Below are 22,819 nucleotides of genomic sequence, written 5' to 3'. Positions count from 1 at the left end.
AGGACCGCTCTCACTGCCTGTCCTCCTCTGCCCCCAGGCAGCCCCTCCCCCTCGCCGCCCCCCCAGCGCCTGGACTCGGGGCTCATCGGCACGGATGCCAGCTCGCCGCTCACCACAGCCGTGCTACCCCCCCTGCCCACTGCCCCTGGGGCCCCCGCCTTCCTCACCACCCCCCCGGGCTCCACCGCGGCCCCCCCGCGCCTGCTGCCACCTCCTGCGAGGGGCGACGAAGGAGGCCCCGTCGCCATGACGACCTACAGCCCCGAGAGCGATGAGGAAACCACGACAACGCTCATCACTACGACGACCATCACCACGGTGCACACGCCCGGTACGGAGCCTGCGTCTGGGGGCTTTGGGGGATGGGAGATGGGGCCAGTGCCCTCTGCGGGATGCCGGCTCTGATCTGCCCCAGGGAGAACCTGGCTGGCCTGGGGGGATGGGTTCCGGGTTCTCTGACTCAGTTTCCCCTTCCCACAGTCCTCTGCAATAGCAATGTCGCAGATGTGGAGGGCGACGTGGAGTCTCCTGATTATGTGGGGGGCGCATTCTATGGGGCGCTGGACTGTACCTACACCATCCGGGTCTACGTGGGCTACGGGGTGGAGGTGCAGGTATGGGGGCAGGGAAGGGGAGGGGCTGGGAGGCTGATTTGGTGGGAAGGGGGGACTGGTCTGGGGCAGTGTGGAGGGAGGGAGCTGGGGGACCAGCGGGGGGCAGGAGGGGCTGGCCGGGTGCCGAGGGGACGGGGATGGGGTGGGTGCATGTGGTGGGTGCCGAGGGGACGGGGCGGGTGCGTGTGGTGGGTGCTTTGGGGGTCCTGTGGAGGGTGCCGAGGGGATGGGACTGGCAGGCCGGGGCAGGGGTGAGAGGGAGCTGGTCTGGGGGCAAAGAGGGGCCCTGGGGCACCCGGATCCTGACCCCGTCTGTGCCCAGGTGCAGACCCTGAACCTGTCCAAGGACGACTCCATCACCGTGGAGGGGCTGGGCGGGGAGAAGCCGGTCGTGCTGGCCAACCAGTCCCTGATGGTGGAGGGGCAGGTGATCCGCAGCCCGACCAATGAGGTGCTGATCCACTTCCAGAGCTTCCACGCTACCGCCCCCAGCGTCTTCAAGTTCCACTACCAGGGTACGGGCCGCCCCTTTAAGGGGAGGGGACACTTTCCACTTCCCTTTAACAGTGGGGGTGGACTTTGTCCCCCACCTCTTTAAGAGGGGGAAGTAGGCGCCTCCCTGCCCCTTTGCGGGGTGGGCCGTGGGGCCTGTCCTCTGTCCCTGAGCAAGCGGGACTCTACATTGGCTGCCATCCCTTTAAGAGGCAAAGGGGTGTAAGGGCCCCTGGCCTTAAAGGGGATGGTGCATCCCATCAGAGTGGCAGAGGTGGGCAAGTCCTGGTTCCATGTCCCATCCCTTTAAGAGGCCAATGGTTATGGGGTGGAAAGGCCGCTGGCTTCCCGTCCCTTTAAGAGGGGAAAGGGAGACATTTCCAAAGTCCCTTTAAGCGCTGGGGGGCAGGAGGAACCAACGTATTTTCCCTGTGAAGGGAGGAGCGAGTTGCAATGGGCTGAATGCAGGAAAAGTTCTTTTTCCCCTGCCTTGGCAAGACCCAGCGAGACGCACCATCCCTTTAAGAAGCAAAGCAAAAAACGAGACTCCAGCTGCCCTTGACTGGGCAGCCCCAGAGTATTTTTTTTGTCCTCCAGGCAGTTATTTGATTTCTGTTTTTGTCCTCCAGACACAAATTGCTTGGGCTGGGTTTTGTTCCTTTCACTCCTGTGTCTCCCTCCCCAGCTTTTCTGCTGAGCTGCGGCTTCCCCAGCCGGCCGGAGAATGGCGACGTGACCGTCTCCGACCTGCATCCGGGTGGCGCCGCCACCTTTAAGTGTGACCTGGGCTTCCATCTGCGAGGGGAGGAGACCCTGATCTGCCTCAATGTGAGCCGCCCTCGCTGGAGCAGCGCCAGCCCCACCTGCGTGGGTGAGCCAGGCCTGGGCTGGGCCTGGGGCAGATGTGGGGGGAGGAGATGTGTGTGGTGGGTGCTTTGGGGGTCCTGTAGAGGGTGTCGAGGGGATGGGGACGGGGCGGGTGCGTGTGGTGGGTGCTTTGGGGGTCCTGTGGAGGGTGTCGAGGGGATGGGGACGGGGCGGGTGCATGTGGTGGGTGCTTTGGGGGTCCTGTGGAGGGTGTCGAGGGGATGGGGACGGGGCGGGTGCGTGTGGTGGGTGCTTTGGGGGTCCTGTGGAGGGTGTCGAGGGGATGGGGACGGGGCGGGTGCGTGTGGTGGGTGCTTTGGGGGTCCTGTGGAGGGTGTCGAGGGGACGGGGCGGGTGCGTGTGGTGGGTGCTTTGGGGCCCTGTGGAGGGTGTCGAGGGGACGGGGCGGGTGCGTGTGGTGGGTGCTTTGGGGGTCCTGTGGAGGGTGTCGAGGGGCCGGGGACGGGGCGGGTGCATGTGGTGGGTGCTTTGGGGGCCCTGTGGAGGGTGTCGAGGGGCCGGGGACGGGGCGGGTGCGTGTGGTGGGTGCTTTGGGGGCCCTGTGGAGGGTGTCGAGGGGCCGGGGACGGGGCGGGTGCGTGTGGTGGGTGCTTTGGGGGCCCTGTGGAGGGTGTCAGGGGACGGGGCGGGTGCGTGTGGTGGGTGCTTTGGGGGTCCTGTGGAGGGTGTCGAGGGGACGGGGACGGGGCGGGTGCGTGTGGTGGGTGCTTTGGGGCCCTGTGGAGGGTGTCGAGGGGCCGGGGCGGGTGCGTGTGGTGGGTGCTTTGGGGGTCCTGTGGAGGGTGTCGAGGGGCCGGGGACGGGGCGGGTGCGTGTGGTGGGTGCTTTGGGGGTCCTGTGGAGGGTGTCAGGGGACGGGGCGGGTGCGTGTGGTGGGTGCTTTGGGGGTCCTGTGGAGGGCGTCGAGGGGACGGGGACGGGGCGGGTGCGTGTGGTGGGTGCTTTGGGGGCCCTGTGGAGGGTGTCGAGGGGACGGGGACGGGGCGGGTGCGTGTGGTGGGTGCTTTGGGGGTCCTGTGGAGGGTGTCGAGGGGCCGGGGACGGGGCGGGTGCGTGTGGTGGGTGCTTTGGGGGTCCTGTGGAGGGTGTCAGGGGACGGGGCGGGTGCGTGTGGTGGGTGCTTTGGGGGTCCTGTAGAGGGTGTCGAGGGGACGGGGACGGGGCGGGTGCGTGTGGTGGATGCTTTGGGGGTCCTGTGGAGGGTGTCGAGGGGCCGGGGACGGGGCGGGTGCGTGTGGTGGGTGCTTTGGGGGTCCTGTGGAGGGTGTGGAAGGGCCGGGGACGGGGCGGGTGCGTGTGGTGGGTGCTTTGGGGGTCCTGTGGAGGGTGTCGAGGGGCCGGGGCCGGGGCGGGTGCGTGTGGTGGGTGCTTTAGGGGCCCTGTAGAGGGTGTCGAGGGGACGGGGACGGGGCGGGTGCGTGTGGTGGGTGCTTTAGGGGCCCTGTAGAGGGTGTCGAGGGGACGGGGACGGGGCGGGTGCGTGTGGTGGGTGCTTTGGGGGCCCTGTGGAGGGTATTGAGGGGCCGGGGATGGGGCGGGTGCGTGTGGTGGGTGCTTTGGGGCCCTGTGGAGGGTGCCGAGGGGACGGGGACGGGGCGGGTGCGTGTGGTGGGTGCTTTGGGGCCCTGTGGAGGGTGTCGAGGGGACGGGGGCGGGTGCGTGTGGTGGGTGCTTTAGGGGCCCTGTGGAGGGTGTCGAGGGGCCGGGGCGGGTGCGTGTGGTGGGTGCTTTAGGGGCCCTGTGGAGGGTGTCAGGGGACGGGGCGGGTGCGTGTGGTGGGTGCTTTAGGGGCCCTGTGGAGGGTGTCGAGGGGCCGGGGACGGGGCGGGTGCGTGTGGTGGGTGCTTTGGGGGTCCTGTGGAGGGTGTCAGGGGCCGGGGCGGGTGCGTGTGGTGGGTGCTTTGGGGGTCCTGTGGAGGGTGTCAGGGGCCGGGGCGGGTGCGTGTGGTGGGTGCTTTGGGGGTCCTGTGGAGGGTGTCGAGGGGCCGGGGCCGGGGCGGGTGCGTGTGGTGGGTGCTTTGGGGGCCCTGTGGAGGGTGTCGAGGGGACGGGGACGGGGCGGGTGCGTGTGGTGGGTGCTTTGGGGGTCCTGTGGAGGGTGTCGAGGGGATGGGGACGGGGCGGGTGCGTGTGGTGGGTGCTTTGGGGGTCCTGTGGAGGGTGTCGAGGGGCCGGGGACAGGGCGGGTGCGTGTGGTGGGTGCTTTGGGGGCCCTGTGGAGGGTGTCGAGGGGCCGGGGCGGGTGCGTGTGGTGGGTGCTTTGGGGGTCCTGTGGAGGGTGTCAGGGGCCGGGGCGGGTGCGTGTGGTGGGTGCTTTGGGGGTCCTGTGGAGGGTGTCAGGGGCCGGGGCGGGTGTGTGTGGTGGGTGCTTTGGGGGTCCTGTGGAGGGTGTCAGGGGCCGGGGCGGGTGCGTGTGGTGGGTGCTTTGGGGGCCCTGTGGAGGGTGTCAGGGGCCGGGGCGGGTGCGTGTGGTGGGTGCTTTGGGGGTCCTGTGGAGGGTGTCGAGGGGCCGGGGCGGGTGCGTGTGGTGGGTGCTTTAGGGGCCCTGTGGAGGGTGCCAGGGGCCGGGGCGGGTGCGTGTGGTGGGTGCTTTGGGGGTCCTGTGGAGGGTGTCAGGGGCCGGGGCGGGTGTGTGTGGTGGGTGCTTTGGGGGTCCTGTGGAGGGTGTCGAGGGGCCAGGGCGGGTGCGTGTGGTGGGTGCTTTAGGGGCCCTGTGGAGGGTGTCAGGGGCCGGGGCGGGTGTGTGTGGTGGGTGCTTTGGGGGTCCTGTGGAGGGTGTCAGGGGACGGGGCGGGTGCGTGTGGTGGGTGCTTTGGGGCCCTGTGGAGGGTGCCGAGGGGACGGGGACGGGGCGGGTGCGTGTGGTGGGTGCTTTGGGGCCCTGTGGAGGGTGCCGAGGGGACGGGGACGGGGCGGGTGCGTGTGGTGGGTGCTTTGGGGCCCTGTGGAGGGTGTCGAGGGGCCAGGGCGGGTGCGTGTGGTGGGTGCTTTGGGGGCCCTGTGGAGGGTGTCGAGGGGACGGGGCGGGTGTGTGTGGTGGGTGCTTTGGGGGTCCTGTGGAGGGTGTCGAGGGGACGGGGCGGGTGTGTGTGGTGGGTGCTTTGGGGGTCCTGTAGAGGGTGTCGAGGGGACGGGGACGGGGCGGGTGCGTCTGGTGGGTGCTTTAGGGGCCCTGTGGAGGGTGTCGAGGGGCCAGGGCGGGTGCGTGTGGTGGGTGCTTTGGGGGTCCTGTGGAGGGTGTCAGGGGCCGGGGCGGGTGCGTGTGGTGGGTGCTTTGGGGGTCCTGTGGAGGGTGTCGAGGGGCCAGGGCGGGTGCGTGTGGTGGGTGCTTTAGGGGCCCTGTGGAGGGTGTCAGGGGCCGGGGCGGGTGCGTGTGGTGGGTGCTTTGGGGGTCCTGTGGAGGGTGTCAGGGGCCGGGGCGGGTGCGTGTGGTGGGTGCTTTGGGGGTCCTGTGGAGGGTGTCAGGGGACGGGGCGGGTGCGTGTGGTGGGTGCTTTGGGGGTCCTGTGGAGGGTGTCAGGGGCCGGGGCGGGTGCGTGTGGTGGGTGCTTTGGGGGTCCTGTGGAGGGTGTCGAGGGGACGGGGACGGGGCGGGTGCGTGTGGTGGGTGCTTTAGGGGCCCTGTGGAGGGTGTCAGGGGCCGGGGCGGGTGCGTGTGGTGGGTGCTTTGGGGGTCCTGTGGAGGGTGTCAGGGGCCGGGGCGGGTGTGTGTGGTGGGTGCTTTGGGGGTCCTGTGGAGGGTGTCGAGGGGCCAGGGCGGGTGCGTGTGGTGGGTGCTTTAGGGGCCCTGTGGAGGGTGTCAGGGGCCGGGGCGGGTGTGTGTGGTGGGTGCTTTGGGGGTCCTGTGGAGGGTGTCAGGGGACGGGGCGGGTGCGTGTGGTGGGTGCTTTGGGGCCCTGTGGAGGGTGCCGAGGGGACGGGGACGGGGCGGGTGCGTGTGGTGGGTGCTTTGGGGCCCTGTGGAGGGTGCCGAGGGGACGGGGACGGGGCGGGTGCGTGTGGTGGGTGCTTTGGGGCCCTGTGGAGGGTGTCGAGGGGCCAGGGCGGGTGCGTGTGGTGGGTGCTTTAGGGGCCCTGTGGAGGGTGTCGAGGGGCCAGGGCGGGTGCGTGTGGTGGGTGCTTTGGGGGTCCTGTGGAGGGTGTCAGGGGCCGGGGCGGGTGCGTGTGGTGGGTGCTTTGGGGGTCCTGTGGAGGGTGTCAGGGGCCGGGGCGGGTGCGTGTGGTGGGTGCTTTGGGGGTCCTGTGGAGGGTGTCGAGGGGCCAGGGCGGGTGCGTGTGGTGGGTGCTTTAGGGGCCCTGTGGAGGGTGTCAGGGGCCGGGGCGGGTGCGTGTGGTGGGTGCTTTGGGGGTCCTGTGGAGGGTGTCAGGGGACGGGGCGGGTGCGTGTGGTGGGTGCTTTGGGGGTCCTGTGGAGGGTGTCAGGGGCCGGGGCGGGTGCGTGTGGTGGGTGCTTTGGGGGTCCTGTGGAGGGTGTCAGGGGCCGGGGCGGGTGTGTGTGGTGGGTGCTTTGGGGGTCCTGTGGAGGGTGTCGAGGGGCCGGGGCGGGTGCGTGTGGTGGGTGCTTTGGGGGCCCTGTGGAGGGTGTCGAGGGGCCGGGGCGGGTGCGTGTGGTGGGTGCTTTGGGGGCCCTGTGGAGGGTGTCAGGGGCCGGGGCGGGTGTGTGTGGTGGGTGCTTTGGGGGTCCTGTGGAGGGTGTCAGGGGCCGGGGCGGGTGCGTGTGGTGGGTGCTTTGGGGGTCCTGTGGAGGGTGTCGAGGGGCCAGGGCGGGTGCGTGTGGTGGGTGCTTTAGGGGCCCTGTGGAGGGTGTCAGGGGCCGGGGCGGGTGCGTGTGGTGGGTGCTTTGGGGGTCCTGTGGAGGGTGTCAGGGGACGGGGCGGGTGCATGTGGTGGGTGCTTTGGGGGTCCTGTGGAGGGTGTCAGGGGCCGGGGCGGGTGCGTGTGGTGGGTGCTTTGGGGGTCCTGTGGAGGGTGTCAGGGGCCGGGGCGGGTGTGTGTGGTGGGTGCTTTGGGGGTCCTGTGGAGGGTGTCGAGGGGCCGGGGCGGGTGCGTGTGGTGGGTGCTTTGGGGGCCCTGTGGAGGGTGTCAGGGGCCGGGGCGGGTGTGTGTGGTGGGTGCTTTGGGGGTCCTGTGGAGGGTGTCAGGGGCCGGGGCGGGTGTGTGTGGTGGGTGCTTTGGGGGTCCTGTGGAGGGTGTCAGGGGCCGGGGCGGGTGCGTGTGGTGGGTGCTTTGGGGGTCCTGTGGAGGGTGTCAGGGGCCGGGGCGGGTGTGTGTGGTGGGTGCTTTGGGGGTCCTGTGGAGGGTGTCGAGGGGCCGGGGCGGGTGCGTGTGGTGGGTGCTTTGGGGGCCCTGTGGAGGGTGTCAGGGGCCGGGGCGGGTGCGTGTGGTGGGTGCTTTGGGGGTCCTGTGGAGGGTGTCAGGGGCCGGGGCGGGTGTGTGTGGTGGGTGCTTTGGGGGTCCTGTGGAGGGTGTCGAGGGGCCGGGGCGGGTGCGTGTGGTGGGTGCTTTGGGGGTCCTGTGGAGGGTGTCAGGGGCCGGGGCGGGTGTGTGTGGTGGGTGCTTTGGGGGTCCTGTGGAGGGTGTCGAGGGGACGGGGACGGGGCGGGTGCGTGTGGTGGGTGCTTTGGGGGGCCTGTGGAGGGTGTCGAGGGGCCGGGGACGGGGCGGGTGCGTCTGGTGGGTGCTTTGGGGGTCCTGTGGAGGGTGTCGAGGGGCCGGGGCGGGTGCGTGTGGTGGGTGCTTTGGGGGTCCTGTGGAGGGTGTCAGGGGCCGGGGCGGGTGTGTGTGGTGGGTGCTTTGGGGGTCCTGTGGAGGGTGTCGAGGGGCCGGGGCGGGTGCGTGTGGTGGGTGCTTTGGGGGCCCTGTGGAGGGTGCCGAGGGGCCAGGGTTGGGGCTGCCCTATGGGGCGCCCTCACCCTGTGCCTCACCCCTGCCCTCCCCACAGCGGCCTGTGGGGGGACGGTGCGCAACGCCTCCCGCGGGCGCATCGTGGCCCCCGAGGGGCTGGGCGGACGCGGCTCCAACCTGACTTGCCGCTGGCTCCTGGAGGCGCCCGACGGGCAGCGGCTGCATCTGCATTTTGAGCGCCTGGCGCTGGACGAGGACAACGACCGGTGAGGGGCTGGCGGCCCTGGGCGCGGGGGGGGGGGGGGTGTCACCCTCAGTAAGTGGGGCTGGGGGCCCTGGGCGCGCGGGGGGGGTGTCACCCTCAGTAAGTGGGGCTGGGGGCCCTGGGCGCGCGGGGGGGGGTGTCACCCTCAGTAAGTGGGGCTGGGGACCCTGGGCGCGCGGGGGGCGGGGGTGCCAGGGGCCTGGCTGGGCATGGGGGCTGCTTGGGGCTCCGGAGGGATGAGGTGGGCATGGGGCAGGGCACAGGAAGGGTAGCGAGCAGGGATGGGGCGGGGCGGGGGGCACAGAGCCCCCCCTCACCCGCCCCGCCCCCAGGCTGGTGATCCGCAGCGGCAGCAGCGCGCTCTCCCCGCTGATCTACGACTCGGACATGGACGACGTGCCCGAGCGGGGCCTGCTGAGCGACGCCCAGTCCCTCTTCCTGGAGCTGCTCTCCGAGAGCCCCGGCGCCCCCCGCATCCTGGGGCTGCGCTTCGAGGGTGAGAGTCTGCCCCCCCCCCCGCCCCCTCGTGGCCAGGCCGGGCACCACAGCCCCATGCCGCCCCCTCGTGGCCAGGCCGGGCACCACAGCCCCACGCCGCCCCCTCGTGGCCAGGCCGGGCACCACAGCCCCACGCCGCCCCCTCGTGGCCAGGCCGGGCACCACAGCCCCACGCCGCCCCCTCGTGGCCAGGCCGGGCACCACAGCCCCACGCCGCCCCCTCGTGGCCAGGCCGGGCACCACAGCCCCACGCCGCCCCCTCGTGGCCAGGCCCGGCACCACAGCCCCACGCCGCCCCCTCGTGGCCAGGCCGGGCACCACAGCCCCACGCCGCCCCCTCGTGGCCAGGCCCGGCACCACAGCCGCTTACTATCTGACTTGGCTTCCCTGGGTGGCAGCCTTTGATGAGGACCGGTGCTATGAGCCTTTCCTGGCGCATGGGAACTTCAGCACGTCGGACCCGCTGTACCGGGTGGGGGCGCAGGTGGAGTTTGCCTGCAGCGCTGGGTACATGCTGGAGCAGGGCCCGGCCTCCATCGAGTGCGTCGACCCCTCGGACCCGCACTGGAACGAGAGTGAGCCCACCTGCAAAGGTACCGCCCCTGCTGCCCTTGTTCCCTGCTCCCCACCCGCGGCCCCGCCCCCACGGCACCCCGCTCCCGCCCCGCGGCTCCTCCCCTCGGCGCCCTGCTCCCGCCCCGCGGCTCCTCCCCCACGGCACCCCGCTCCCGCCCCGCGGCTCCTCCCCCACGGCACCCCGCTCCCGCCCCGCGGCTCCTCCCCTCGGCGCCCTGCTCCCGCCCCGCGGCTCCTCCCCCACGGCACCCCGCTCCCGCCCCGCGGCTCCTCCCCTCGGCGCCCTGCTCCCGCCCCGCGGCTCCTCCCCCACGGCACCCCGCTCCCGCCCCGCGGCTCCTCCCCTCGGCGCCCTGCTCCCGCCCCGCGGCTCCTCCCCCACGGCGCCCCCCTCCCGCCCCGCGGCTCCTCCCCTCGGCGCCCTGCTTCCGCCCCGCGGCTCCTCCCCCACGGCACCCCGCTCCCGCCCCGCGGCTCCTCCCCCTCGGCGCCCCGCTCCCGCCCCGCGGCTCCTCCCCCACGGCGCCCCCCTCCCGCCCCGCGGCTCCTCCCCCACGGCGCCCCGCTCCCGCCCCGCGGCTCCTCCCCCACGGCACCCCGCTCCCGCCCCGCGGCTCCTCCCCTCGGCGCCCTGCTTCCGCCCCGCGGCTCCTCCCCCTCGGCGCCCCCCTCCCGCCCCGCGGCTCCTCCCCCACGGCACCCCGCTCCCGCCCCGCGGCTCCTCCCCTCGGCGCCCTGCTCCCGCCCCGCGGCCCCGCCCCCACGGCGCCCCCCTCCCGCCCCGCGGCTCCTCCCCCACGGCACCCCGCTCCCGCCCCGCGGCTCCTCCCCCACGGCACCCCGCTCCCGCCCCGCGGCTCCTCCCCCTCGGCGCCCCGCTCCCGCCCCGCGGCTCCTCCCCCACGGCGCCCTGCTCCCGCCCCGCGGCTCCTCCCCCACAGCGCCCTGCTCCCGCCCCGCGGCTCCTCCCCCACGGCGCCCCCCTCCCGCCCCGCGGCCCCGCCCCCTCGGCGCCCCGCTCCCGCCCCGCGGCTCCTCCCCACGGCGCCCCCCTCCCGCCCCGCGGCTCCTCCCCTCGGCGCCCTGCTCCCGCCCCGCGGCTCCTCCCCCTCGGCGCCCCGCTCCCCACCCGCGGCCCCGCCCCCACGGCACCCCGCTCCCGCCCCGCGGCTCCTCCCCCACAGCGCCCCGCTCCCGCCCCGCGGCTCCTCCCCCTCGGCGCCCCGACCCGCGGCCCCTCCCCCACGGTGCCCTGCTCCAGCCCCATAGCCCCTCCCCCACAACACCCCGACCCGCGGCCCCTCCCCCACAGCGCCCTGCTCCAGCCCCATAGCCCCTCCCCCACAGCGCCCCGACCTGCGGCTCCTCCCCCACAGCGCCCTGCTCCCGCCCCGCGGCTCCTCCCCCACAGCGCCCCGACCCGCGGCCCCTCCCCCACGGTGCCCTGCTCCAGCCCCATAGCCCCTCCCCCACAGCGCCCCGACCCGCGGCTCCTCCCCCACAGCGCCCTGCTCCCGCCCCGCGGCTCCTCCCCCACAACACCCCGACCCGCGGCCCCTCCCCCACAGCGCCCTGCTCCCACCCTGCAGCTCCTCCCCTACAGCGCCCCGACCCAAAACCCCTCCCCCACGGTGCCCCTCTCTTGACCCGTGGCCCCTCCCGCAAGGTGTCCTGCTCCCTACCTGCAGCCCCTCCCCCACGGCACCCCGCTCCTGACCTGCGGCCCCTTCCCCATGGCGCCCCAACCCGCAGTCTCTCCCCCATGGTGCCTGCTCCCGACCTGTGCCGCCACACACAGCGCCCCTCTCCCGCCCCACGGGCCCTCCCCCACGGTGCCCCTCTCCCGACCTGTGCCGCCACACACAGCGCCCCTCTCCCGCCCCACGGGCCCTCCCCCACGGTGCCCCTCTCCCGACCTGCGGCCCCCTTTGACGCTGGTGCTCTCCGCAGCGCTGTGTGGGGGGCAGCTGTCCGACCCGGCCGGCGTGGTGCTCTCCCCCGACTGGCCCCAGAGCTACGGCAAAGGCCAGGACTGCGTCTGGAATATTCGGGTGCAGGAGGAGAAGCGCGTCCTGCTGGATGTAGAAATGTAGGTGGCGTCCCCTCCCCCACAGCCCTCCTTCCCCTTGGCTCTGCCCCTGTCATCCCACCGCTCCCACCAACTAGGACACCTCCCCCTGCCCACCTCCTTCCCTCCTCTGGGTCCCTTTCCAGCCTTTCTCCTCAGACCTTTTCTGCCCCCCGGCGGCATCTCCCCCAGGAGCCCATCTCCCCTTCACGTGCCCCCCCAGTGCCCTCTGCAGTGCCCCTCGCCCGCACCCTGAGCCCCGTGTCCCCTGTGCTGGCTCGGGGGTCGCCCCTATGGGGAGCGTGTGGGGAGCGAACGGTTGCATCCTGCGGTCTCTGGGGCTTGCCCATCCCTCTGCGCTCACCCCCCTTTAGTGTCCCCCACCCCTGGGAGCCTTCCTGCTGCCCCTCCCCCCAGATCCGACCCCTTGTTCACTGAGCCATGTGTCTGTCTCTGCCCCCTCCATCCCTCTTCTGCCCCCAACCTCACCTCAATGCCCTCCATGGCCCCCTGCCCCCGGCTCCACAACCCCCCTCGCTCCCCTGCCCCCGGCTCCACAACCCCCCTCGCTCCCCTGCCCCCGGCTCCACAACCCCCTCGCTCCCCTTCCCCGGCTCCACAACCCCCCTCACTCCCCTCCCCCCGGCTCCACAACCCCCTCGCTCCCCTTCCCCTGCTCCACAACCCCCTCGCTCCCCTTCCCCTGCTCCACAACCCCCCTCGCTCCCCTCCCCCCGGCTCCACAACCCCCCTCGCTCCCCTCCCCCTGGCTCCACAACCCCCCTCGCACCTCTGCCCCCCCGGCTCCACAACCCCCTCGCTCCCCTCCCCCTGGCTCCACAACCCCCTCGCACCTCTGCCCCCCCGGCTCCACAACCCCCCTCGCTCCCCTTCCCCGGCTCCACAACCCCCCTCACTCCCCTGGCCCCGGCTCCACAACCCCCTCGCTCCCCTTCCCCTGCTCCACAACCCCCTCGCTCCCCTCCCCCCGGCTCCACAACCCCCCTCGCTCCCCTCCCCCTGGCTCCACAACCCCCTCACTCCCCTCCCCCCGGCTCCACAACCCCCCTCGCTCCCCTCCCCCTGGCTCCACAACCCCCTCGCTCCCCTCCCCCCGGCTCCACAACTCCCCTCGCACCTCTGCCCCCCCGGCTCCACAACCCCCTCGCTCCCCTCCCCCTGGCTCCACAACCCCCCTCACTCCCCTGGCCCCGGCTCCACAACCCCCCTCGCTCCCCTTCCCCTGCTCCACAACCCCCTCGCTCCCCTCCCCCCGGCTCCACAACCCCCTCGCTCCCCTTCCCCTGCTCCACAACCCCCTCGCTCCCCTCCCCCCTGCTCCACAACCCCCTCGCTCCCCTCCCCCCGGCTCCACAACCCCCCTCGCTCCCCTTCCCCTGCTCCACAACCCCCTCACTCCCCTCCCCCTGGCTCCACAACCCCCCTCGCTCCCCTTCCCCTGCTCCACAACCCCCTCGCTCCCCTCCCCCCGGCTCCACAACCCCCCTCGCTCCCCTCCCCCTGGCTCCACAACCCCCTCGCTCCCCTCCCCCCGGCTCCACAACCCCCCTCGCACCTCTGCCCCCCCGGCTCCACAACCCCCCTCGCTCCCCTGCCCCCTGCTCCACCCCCCCCCGGCCCAGCACAGCCTGAACATCCGGAAGAGCGATGTGCTGACGGTGCTGGACGGCGAGGACCTGACGGGCCGCGTGCTGGGGCAGTACATGGGCGCCCATCCCCGCTTCCGCCTCTACACCTCGGCCAGCGCCGCCACGCTGCAGTTCCAGTCGGACCCCAGCAACCCGCTCTTTGGCCTCAGCCAGGGCTTCCTCATCCGCTTCTCCGGTAGGCGGGGACACGGGCTCAGCTGGGGCAGGGCTGGGAGGCCTGGGGGAAGTTCAGAAGCATCTGCAGAAGAGGGGTGGGAGCTGAGGGGAGGCCAAGGCTGGAGCGGGGGACAGGAAGGGAAACCTAAGCCCCCCTCCTCTGCACCCACAGAGGTGCCCCGGAATGACACGTGCCCGGAGCTGCCTGAGGTGGAGTTTGGGTGGCGCACAGCTTCGCACGCGGCCGCCATCCGGGGCACAGTGCTCACTTACCAGTGCGAGCCAGGGTATGACATCGTGGGCTCCGACATCCTCACTTGCCAGTGGGATCTGGCCTGGAGCAACAGCCCTCCCACCTGTCAGAAGAGTGAGTGACCCCAACCCCCAGCCCTGCCCCCCCCAACCCTTAGTCCTTTGTATCTGCCTTTGGATCCCAGCGCTGACACCAACAGTGCAGCAAGGCATTCCACCACTGCATCCCATCTCTCCCACCAATGGCATGGCCTGGTATCCTTCTGTCTCTCCCATTCCTATCTCCCAACTTCTCTCCATGATCCACCTGCCACTGCCGTCCGCTCTGCTTTGTGCCTGGTATTCCACAGCAATCGCCAGTAAAACTGTCTGGTATTGCCACTGCTGATGGGGCATAGCCAGCCACCCCCCTGCGACCACAAATAGCACAGCAGGGCACCCCACTGCAGCCGCCAAGCCTTCAGCTGCTTCAGGCCTGGGCTTGGTACCAAGGTGCCTGAAAAGGGGGAGTCCACTCCCATTGCCAAGACTCATCTTAGGGTTCACCCTGTCAGTGGGGAGAGCCCATGCTATTGGAGCAGGAGGGAGGGACCTGCCCCTCTCTTCTCAGAAGCTCAGAATCAAGCTTCTCGGTTGGCTCTCACCACGGCATCAAAAAAGGATCCCTTCCTTACAAGGTCCCCTGCTGTGGCTGGTGGAGGAAGGTATCCCACCGCTGCCACCAGTTTAGTGCTTTACTCCATGGTAGCGGCTGACTTGGAGGAACTCTGTTATGTGCCTGGGTGTCTCATAACCTTTTGCTCCCCCTTCCAGTTGTGAACTGTGCTGACCCAGGCGAGATTGCCAATGGGAAGCGAAGTGTCTCAGACCGACGCTTTTCCATCGGCTCCCATGTCCAGTATTTCTGCCACGAGGGCTACGTGGTGGAGGGAAGCAGCACCCTGACCTGCTACAACCGTGACACAGGGACCCCCAAATGGAGTGATCGTGTTCCCAAGTGTGTCTGTGAGTCAGGCTGTTGCGGGGCTGTGCTGGCAGGGGCTGTGGGGCGGGAGTGGGGGGCACCGGTGGGGCTGGGGGGGACAGGGCCAGGCCGGTGGGGGCTGCGGGGCGAATGGGGGGCATCAGTGGGGCGGGGGGGGACAGGGCCGGCAGGGGCTGCGGGGCGGGAGTGGGGGGCACTGGCGGGGCTGGGGGCCGTGTTGAGGGCTCTGTCTCTTGCAGTGAAGTACGAGCCATGTCTGAACCCCGGTGTGCCCGAGAATGGCTACCAGACGCTCTACAAGCATCACTACCAGGCGGGTGAGTCGCTGCGCTTCTTCTGCTACGAGGGCTTTGAGCTCATCGGGGAGGTGACCATCACCTGCATCCCAGGGCACCCCTCCCAGTGGACCAGCCAGCCGCCCCTCTGCAAAGGTACCGTTCCCTGCTCTGCCCAGTTCGGTGCCCCTCACGTCCGCCTGCAGCCCCTGCCGGCCCAGCCCCTCCGGGGTCTCTTCTGAGGCTTTCTCTCTGCTCTGTTCTCAGTGGCATACGAGGAGTTACTGGACGACCGGAAACTGGAAGGTCGGGGTTGTTTACATTACATGCACAAAGGGCTCAGTAGGTGGTGCTGTGGGGCAGAGTGGTCAGTGGGGATGCAATGGGGTGGGGAGCGCCATAGGGCAGGGGACTCAGTAGGGGGTATCATGTGGTGAGGAGCTCAGTAGGAGGTGCCATGGGGCAGAAGGATATGTAGGGGGTGCTATGAGGCGGAGGGCACAGTGGGGGCACTGTAGGGTTAGTAGGGGGTGCCATGGGGTGGAGGGTGCAGTAGGAGTGTCGTGGCAGAGTGCACTGTAGGGTCAGTAGGGGGCACCCTAGTGCAGAGGGCACTCTAGGGGTCACCATGGGGCGGAGGGGTCAGTAGGGGCACTGTAAGGTTAATCGGGGGTGCCGTGGGGCAGAGGAGTCAGTAAGGGGCGCCGTGGGGCAGAGGGGTCAGTAGGGACACTGTAAGGTTAATTGGGGATGCCGTGGGGCGGAGGGGTCAGGAGGGGCACTGTAAAGTTAATAGGGGGCGCCGTGGGGTGGAGGAGTCAGCAGGGGGCGCTGTGAAGGGGTCAGTAAGGGGCACTGTGAGAAGGAGGGATTAATAGGGGGCGCTGTGGGGCAGAGGGCACTCTAGGGGGCACCATGGGGGGAGGGATCAGTAGGGGGTGCTGTGGGGCAGAGAAAACACTAGGGGCACCGTGGGGCAGAGGGGCGACAGAGAGTCCCCTGGCTCTCAGTGCTACCCTAGTGTGGCACTAGGGGGTGCTGCAGGAAAGGGAGGGGTAAGGATGCTGTGATGTCATAGGTTTTGTCTGTTCTGATTGGCTTCCTGTCTCACAGTCACCCAGACGACAGACCCCTCCCACCAGATGGAAGGGGGTAACATCGCTCTGGCAATCTTCCTGCCAATCATCCTGGTCATTCTCCTGATTGGCGGCATTTACGTCTATTACACCAAGTAAGCCACAGCCAATGAGAGCCTTTGAAAGGGGCAGGTTGGCCAATGGGAGTCAGCCTTTGACAGCTGGGGTGGGGCTTGGGTATGTTAGAGGGGCAGGGTGGCCACTGGGAGGCAGGGCCAAGAGCCACCAGTGGGCATGGTGCTCAGTGGGGGCGGAGCTTAGAGGAGTAAAGGGGCGGGACCTGGTCACAGGGGGCGGGGCCTTGTGGTGTTCTCACCCCTCCCCCTTCCCGGTGCCAGGTTCCAGGGCAAGTCCCTGTTCGGCTTCTCCTTCTCCAGCGCCCACAGCTACCGGCCCATCACCGTGGAGTCCGACTTCAGCAACCCGCTCTACGAGGCTGGGGTGAGCTGGGCCCCCGCCCCCCATGCCCCAACGGGCCCCTCCCCCACTGCCCCGGGCCCCCCCCCGCCCCCCCCCACTGCCCCGCCGCAGCCCCCCACGCCGGGCCCCTCCCCCACTGCCCCGCCGCAGCCCCCCACGCCGGGCCCCTCCCCCACTGCCCCGCCGCAGCCCCCCACGCCGGGCCCCTCCCCCACTGCCCCGCCGCAGCCCCCCACGCCGGGCCCCTCCCCCACTGCACCGCCGCAGCCCCCCACGCCGGGCCCCTCCCCCACTGCCCCGCCGCAACCCCCCACGCCGGGCCCCTCCCCCACTGCCCCGCCGCAGCCCCCCACGCCGGGCCCCTCCCCCACTGCCCCGCCGCAGCCCCCCACGCCGGGCCCCTCCCCCACTGCCCCGCCGCAGCCCCCCACGCCGGTCCCCTCCCCCATTGCACCGCCGCAGCCCCCCACGCCGGGCCCCTCCCCCGCTGCCCCGCCGCAGCCCCCCACGCCGGGCCCCTCCCCCGCTGCCCCGCCGCAGCCCCCCACGCCGGGCCCCTCCCCCGCTGCCCCGCCGCAGCCCCCCACGCCGGGCCCCTCCCCCGCTGCCCCGCCGCAACCCCCCACGCCGGGCCCCTCCCCCGCTGCCCCGCCGCAACCCCCCACGCCGGGCCCCTCCCCCGCTGCCCCGCCGCAGCCCCCCACGCCGGGCCCCTCCCCCCCTGCCCCGCCGCAGCCCCCCACGCCGGGCCCCTCCCCCACTGCCCCGCCGCAGCCCCCCACGCCGGGCCCCTCCCCCACTGCCCCGCCGCAGCCCCCCACGCCGGTCCCCCCCCCATTGCACCGCCGCAGCCCCCCACGCCGGGCCCCTCCCCCACTGCCCCGCCGCAGCCCCCCACGCCGGGCCCCTCCCCCACTGCCCCGCCGCAGCCCCCCACGCCGGGCCCCTCCCCCACTGCACCGCCGCAGCCCCCCACGCCGGGCCCCTCCCCCGCTGCCCCGCCGCAGCCCCCCACGCCGGGCCCCTCCCCCGCTGCCCCGCCGCAGCCCCCCACGCCGGGCCCCTCCCCCGCTGCCCCGCCGCAGCCCCCCACGCCGGGCCCCTCCCCCGCTGCCCCCCCCGCCGCAGCCCCCCACGCCGGGCCCCTCCCCCACTGCACCGCCGCAGCCCCCCACGCCGGGCCCCTCCCCCACTGCCCCGCCGCAGCCCCCCACGCCGGGCCCCTCCCCCACTGCCCCGCCGCAGCCCCCCACGCCGGGCCCCTCCCCCACTGCCCCGCCCAGCCCCCCAGCCCCCCCCACTGCACCGCCGCAGCCCCCCACGCCGGGCCCCTCCCCCTCCCCCATTGCAGCCCCCCGCCGCCCCTCCCCCCTCCCCCAACCCCCCACGCCGGGCCCCTCCCCCACTGCCCCCGCCCCAGCCCCCCACGCCGGGCCCCTCCCCCACTGCACCGCCGCAGCCCCCCACGCCGGGCCCCTCCCCCACTGCACCGCCGCAGCCCCCCACGCCGGGCCCCTCCCCCACTGCCCCGCCGCAGCCCCCCACGCCGGGCCCCTCCCCCACTGCCCCGCCGCAGCCCCCCACGCCGGGCCCCTCCCCCACTGCCCCGCCGCAGCCCCCCACGCCGGGCCCCTCCCCCACTGCCCCGCCGCAGCCCCCCACGCCGGGCCCCTCCCCCACTGCACCGCCGCAGCCCCCCACGCCGGGCCCCTCCCCCACTGCCCCGCCGCAACCCCCCACGCCGGGCCCCTCCCCCACTGCCCCGCCGCAGCCCCCCACGCCGGGCCCCTCCCCCACTGCCCCGCCGCAGCCCCCCACGCCGGGCCCCTCCCCCACTGCCCCGCCGCAGCCCCCCACGCCGGGCCCCTCCCCCACTGCCCCGCCGCAGCCCCCCACGCCGGGCCCCTCCCCCACTGCCCCGCCGCAGCCCCCCACGCCGGGCCCCTCCCCCACTGCCCCGCCGCAGCCCCCCACGCCGGGCCCCTCCCCCACTGCCCCGCCGCAACCCCCCACGCCGGGCCCCTCCCCCACTGCCCCGCCGCAGCCCCCCACGCCGGGCCCCTCCCCCACTGCCCCGCCGCAGCCCCCCACGCCGGGCCCCTCCCCCACTGCACCGCCGCAGCCCCCCACGCCGGGCCCCTCCCCCACTGCCCCGCCCCTCCCCCACTGCACCGCCGCAGCCCCCCCCCCACGCCCCTTCCCCAGTGCACCGCCGCAGCCCCCCACGCCGGGCCCCTCCCCCACTGCACCGCCGCAGCCCCCCATGCCCCAACAGGCCCCTTCCCCACTGCCCCGCCGCAGCCCCCCACGCCGGGCCCCTCCCCCACTGCACCGCCGCAGCCCCCCACGCCGGGCCCCTCCCCCACTGCCCCTTCCCCAGTGCACCGCTGCAGCCCCCCACGCCGGGCCCCTCCCCCACTGCACCGCTGCAGCCCCCCACGCCGGGCCCCTCCCCCACTGCACCGCTGCAGCCCCCCACGCCGGACCCCTCCCCCACTGCACCGCCGCAGCCCCCATGCCCCAACAGGCCCCTTCCCCACTGCACCGCCGCAGCCCCCCATGCCGGGCCCCTCCCCCACTGCACCGCCGCAGCCCCCCATGCCCCAACAGGCCCCTTCCCCAGTGCACCGCCGCAGCCCCCCACGCCGGGCCCCTCCCCCACTGCACCGCCGCAGCCCCCCATGCCCCAACAGGCCCCTTCCCCAGTGCACCGCTGCAGCCCCCCACGCCGGGCCCCTCCCCCACTGCACCGCTGCAGCCCCCCACGCCGGGCCCCTCCCCCACTGCACCGCTGCAGCCCCCCACGCCGGGCCCCTCCCCCACTGCACCGCTGCAGCCCCCCACGCCGGGCCCCTCCCCCACTGCACCGCTGCAGCCCCCCACGCCGGGCCCCTCCCCCACTGCACCGCCGCAGCCCCCCACGCCCCAACAGGCCCCTTCCCCAGTGCACCGCTGCAGCCCCCCACGCCGGGCCCCTCCCCCACTGCACCGCTGCAGCCCCCCACGCCGGGCCCCTCCCCCACTGCACCGCCGCAGCCCCACCCCAATGCCAGGAGTTACATATCTGTAGCTTCCCCCACTGAGCCCAGCTGCCACCTCTGCAGCCCCCTGCTGCTGGGCCCCTCCTCCCTACAACCTCCCAGTGCCCCTTCCCAACTGTATCCCCATATCCCCGCAGCCAGGGGCAGGGGCTGCTGTCCAGGAAGGGGAGGTGAGTGTGGGCAGGGTGCTGTCTGGGGAGAGCTATTCACCAGGGCTGGGGGGAAGGTATGTTGGGATCAGGTGGAGGTGTGGGGGGGGAGGGCAATAGGGGGCAGCTGTTCACTAGGGGGTGGGTTGGGAGCAGGGAGGCGCTGGGGGGGGAGCTATTGGCCGGGGGGGTTGGGAGGGGCTATTGGCTGGGGGGTGGGTTGGGAGCGGGAGAGGTTCCGGGGGGAGCTATTGGCTGGGGGGGCGAGTTGGGAGCAGGAGGGGTGCCGGGGGGGGGAGCTATTGGCTGGGGGGTGGGTTTGGGAGCAGGGGACCTGGGGGAGCTATTGGCTTGGGGGCGGGTTGGGAGCGGGAGGGGGTGCCGGGGGGGAGCTATTGGCTGGGGGGGGGGGGTTGGGAGCGGGAGGGTGCCGGGGGGGAGCTATTGGCTGGGGGGGGGGGTTGGGAGCGGGAGGGAGCCGGGGGGGAGCTATTGGCTTGGGGGCGGGTTGGGAGCGGGAGGGTGCCGGGGGGGAGCTATTGGCTGGGGGGGGGGGTTGGGAGCGGGAGGGAGCCGGGGGGGAGCTATTGGCCGGGGGCGGGTTGAGGGGGAGCTATTGGCCAGGGAGCAGGTTGGGAGCAGGGGGTGGGGGGGGGCCTATTGGCCAGGGGGGTTGGGAGCCGGGAGGGGGGTGGGGGGGTGCCGGGGGGGTTGGGAGCGGGGGGGGAGTGGCCGGGGGGCTGGGAGCAGGGGGGGGGGGGGCTGGCCAGGGGGGGTTGGCCGGGGGGGGGGGGGGGTTGGCCGGGGGGGGGGGGGGAGCGGGAGGGAGCCGGGAGGGGGCTATTGGCCGGGGGGCGGGTTGGGAGCAGGGGGGTGGGGGGGGCTGGGCTGGGGGGGGTTGGGAGCGGGAGGGTGCCAGGGGGGGAGCTATTGGCTGGGGGGGTTGGGAGCGGGAGGGAGCCGGGGGGGGGCTATTGGCCGGGGGGCGGGTTGGGCAGGGGGGGGGGGGGCAGGGGGGTGGGAGCGGGGGGGGGGGCTATTGGCCGGGGGGGGTTGGGAGCGGGAGGGAGCCGGGGGGGGGTTGGGGGCGGGGGAGTGCGGGTAGGGGGGGAGCTATTGGCCGGGGGGCGGGGGGGGGGTTGGCCGGGGGGCGGGAGGGAGCGGGGGGGGGGCTATTGGCGGGGGGGGGGGGGGGGGGGCCGGGGGGGAGGGCCGGGGGGGGGTGGGAGCGGGGGGGGGGGGCTATTGGCCGGGGGGGGTTGGGAGCGGGAGGGTGCCAGGGGGGGAGCTATTGGCCGGGGGGGGTTGGGAGCGGGAGGGAGCCGGGGGGGGGCTATTGGCCGGGGGGCGGGTTGAGGGGGAGAGCAGGGGGGGGGGGGGCTATTGGCCGGGGGGGGTTGGGAGCGGGAGGGAGCCGGGGGGGGAGCTATTGGCCGGGGGCGGGTTGAGGGGGAGCTATTGGCCGGGGGGCGGGTTGGGAGCAGGGGGGTGGGGGGGGCTATTGGCCGGGGGGGGTTGGGAGCGGGAGGGTGCCAGGGGGGGAGCTATTGGCCGGGGGGGGTTGGGAGCGGGAGGGAGCCGGGGGGGGGGGAGCAGGGGGGGCCAGGGGGGGGCGCCGGGGGGGGGGGAGGGAGGGGCCGGGGGGGGGTTGGGAGCGGGGGGGTGGGGGGGGCTATTGGCGGGGGGGGGGTTGGGAGTGGGGGGGTGCCGGGGGGGTTGGGAGCCGGGGGGTGCCAGGGGGGGAGCTATTGGCCGGCGGGCAGGTTAGGAGCGGGGGTTCTGCACCCCAAAGTGATGCTGGTTCTCCCGTCTATGTCCCCAGGACACCAGGGAATACGAAGTCTCCATCTGAAGGGGCCGCGTCTTGTCCAGGCCGGGGGGGGGGGGCGCCTTGCAGAAATGACGAGCCGACGGGGGGGGCAGCAGCACGTGAGGGAGGGGCCATGTCCCATCTCTCTGCTCACAACCATCCCAGAATGCCTTGCTCCCCCCAGCCCTTCCCCCACTTTGTACATACCCCGGTCCATGTGCCAACGCTCACACTTTTCTGCTTCCGTAATTAGTTCATTAATTTATAACCCGACCCCAGTTTTCTATCTAGTTATTTATTTGCTCAGCCGTGGCTGGCAATGGGGGGCCTGTCCCGCCGTCCCTCCACGCCAGCCCCTTGCTTGGGTGGTGCGACCTGCCGATGCTCCGAAAAGAACTGGACGTCACTGGAGACCCTACAATCCCAGCCCTGTGCCCACAGCCCCGTGGCTCTCAGGAGATCCTACACTAAAAACCTGGATTTCTCTGGAGACCCTACAATAACATAAGCCAACCAATGCACAAAGGCCTGCAGCTCATGGGGTCCTGTAGTAAGGAAGGGCAGGTAGCTGCCTTGTGGTTGGCAGGAGACCCTACAATAATATATTAGCATGCAGAGCTTTGGAGCATCTACTAGACCTCCTGAGAGACCGCCCAGTAACACCCCAGGCCTCTCCCCATGCTCCCACCTTGTTTTCTAGCCTTTCCCTTCTAAGGAAGAGGGCAGCAAAAATTCCCCCCTTGCTCCTTGGCGGGATCCCTAGGACCGATAAAGACGGTCCCATGGTGAACAGTATCCCTTTCAGGGTGTGCAAGGGCCGAGGTGGGTTGTTCCCGAGCCGATCCCTTTAAGGAAATTAAATGCAGGAGGCGATATATTCTGGCCAGCTGGGTGTAGGGCTGTGCGGTTGTGCCCTTGAATGGATCCCTTTAAGGACACGCCCATGCCAGCCCGTACCCTGGCGACCCCGCAAGGCTCAAACAGCTGGATTTTAGTCCTTGGCTGTAGGTCTGCAAGGGCTGGAATAACCCCCACGCCTCCCTTCAGGCAGAGATGCAGGGGCAACCCGTCCCTTTAAGTATAAGGCAGGAGGGCATTTCTTTCCTCCGTACTCCTTTAAGGCCACACACCATTCTTAACCATTCCCTTTAAGAGTAAAATGAGTCCAAACAGAGAGAGGAGGCCCCAGAGTTAAACGCCATCCCTTTAAGGGTAAAACACGAACTCTTCCCCTTTAAAGAGTAAAAGGCAGGAGGAGATTAAGACTGTCCAGGTGAGGGTAATTACTTCTTTACTCACCCCTTTAAGGATAAAGAACTGGAGGACATGTGTCCTTAAAGGGATGATAGCCAACCTTTGCCCATCTTTGTGGTGCTTAAGGGGATGGGTACATCCCTCTCTGGTTTGTTCTTAAAGGGGCATGGCCACCAGGAGAGGTGGGAGACAGTGACATTGCCTTTAAGGAGTAATGGAGGGGGATGCATATTCCTCTCCCATGCCCCTTTACCTGCCCTTCACCCCAGTGTGGGGGATCTGCTTTTCCCCAACACACCCAGGCCCCGGGGGGCACTTCCGGGGGAGTCCTGCCCCCGCCCCGTTTCCACCCCCTCCCCCCCCGCTTGTCCGGTTTCCATTTGCTTTTATTTTGGAGCAATAAATAAAACTGCACCGTTTGTAAAA

At 71.9% G+C, this 22,819-nt stretch overlaps 2 protein-coding genes across 2 annotated transcripts in view; one reads left to right on the top strand and one right to left on the bottom strand.

Annotated features, from left to right (window-relative positions):
• ASPHD1 (aspartate beta-hydroxylase domain containing 1) overlaps positions 1-9,110 on the bottom strand; it is a 22,378-nt gene extending 13,268 nt beyond the window's left edge. The window contains exon 1 of the transcript XR_016349766.1: positions 8,972-9,110. The gene's annotated coding sequence lies outside the window, so the exon portion shown is untranslated. The remainder of the gene's footprint in view (positions 1-8,971) is intronic.
• Positions 1-22,819, top strand: part of SEZ6L2 (seizure related 6 homolog like 2) — a 25,569-nt gene extending 2,750 nt beyond the window's left edge. Inside the window, exons 3-18 of the mRNA XM_089778991.1 lie at positions 38-331; positions 481-614; positions 937-1,129; positions 1,792-1,977; positions 7,936-8,104; positions 8,436-8,599; positions 9,000-9,194; positions 11,128-11,266; positions 12,894-13,090; positions 13,244-13,438; positions 14,137-14,328; positions 14,548-14,739; positions 14,851-14,889; positions 15,697-15,814; positions 16,058-16,160; positions 21,152-22,819. Of these exons, the coding sequence (XP_089635117.1) occupies positions 38-331; positions 481-614; positions 937-1,129; positions 1,792-1,977; positions 7,936-8,104; positions 8,436-8,599; positions 9,000-9,194; positions 11,128-11,266; positions 12,894-13,090; positions 13,244-13,438; positions 14,137-14,328; positions 14,548-14,739; positions 14,851-14,889; positions 15,697-15,814; positions 16,058-16,160; positions 21,152-21,181 (2,540 nt within the window). The 3' untranslated portion in view covers positions 21,182-22,819. The remainder of the gene's footprint in view (positions 1-37; positions 332-480; positions 615-936; positions 1,130-1,791; positions 1,978-7,935; positions 8,105-8,435; positions 8,600-8,999; positions 9,195-11,127; positions 11,267-12,893; positions 13,091-13,243; positions 13,439-14,136; positions 14,329-14,547; positions 14,740-14,850; positions 14,890-15,696; positions 15,815-16,057; positions 16,161-21,151) is intronic.

This window comes from Pelodiscus sinensis, chromosome 5 (genome assembly GCF_052426305.1).
Source record: "Pelodiscus sinensis isolate ZL-2025 chromosome 5, ASM5242630v1, whole genome shotgun sequence".
Taxonomy (NCBI): domain Eukaryota; kingdom Metazoa; phylum Chordata; order Testudines; family Trionychidae; genus Pelodiscus; species Pelodiscus sinensis.
This window is presented reverse-complemented; position numbering and strand designations above follow the sequence as displayed.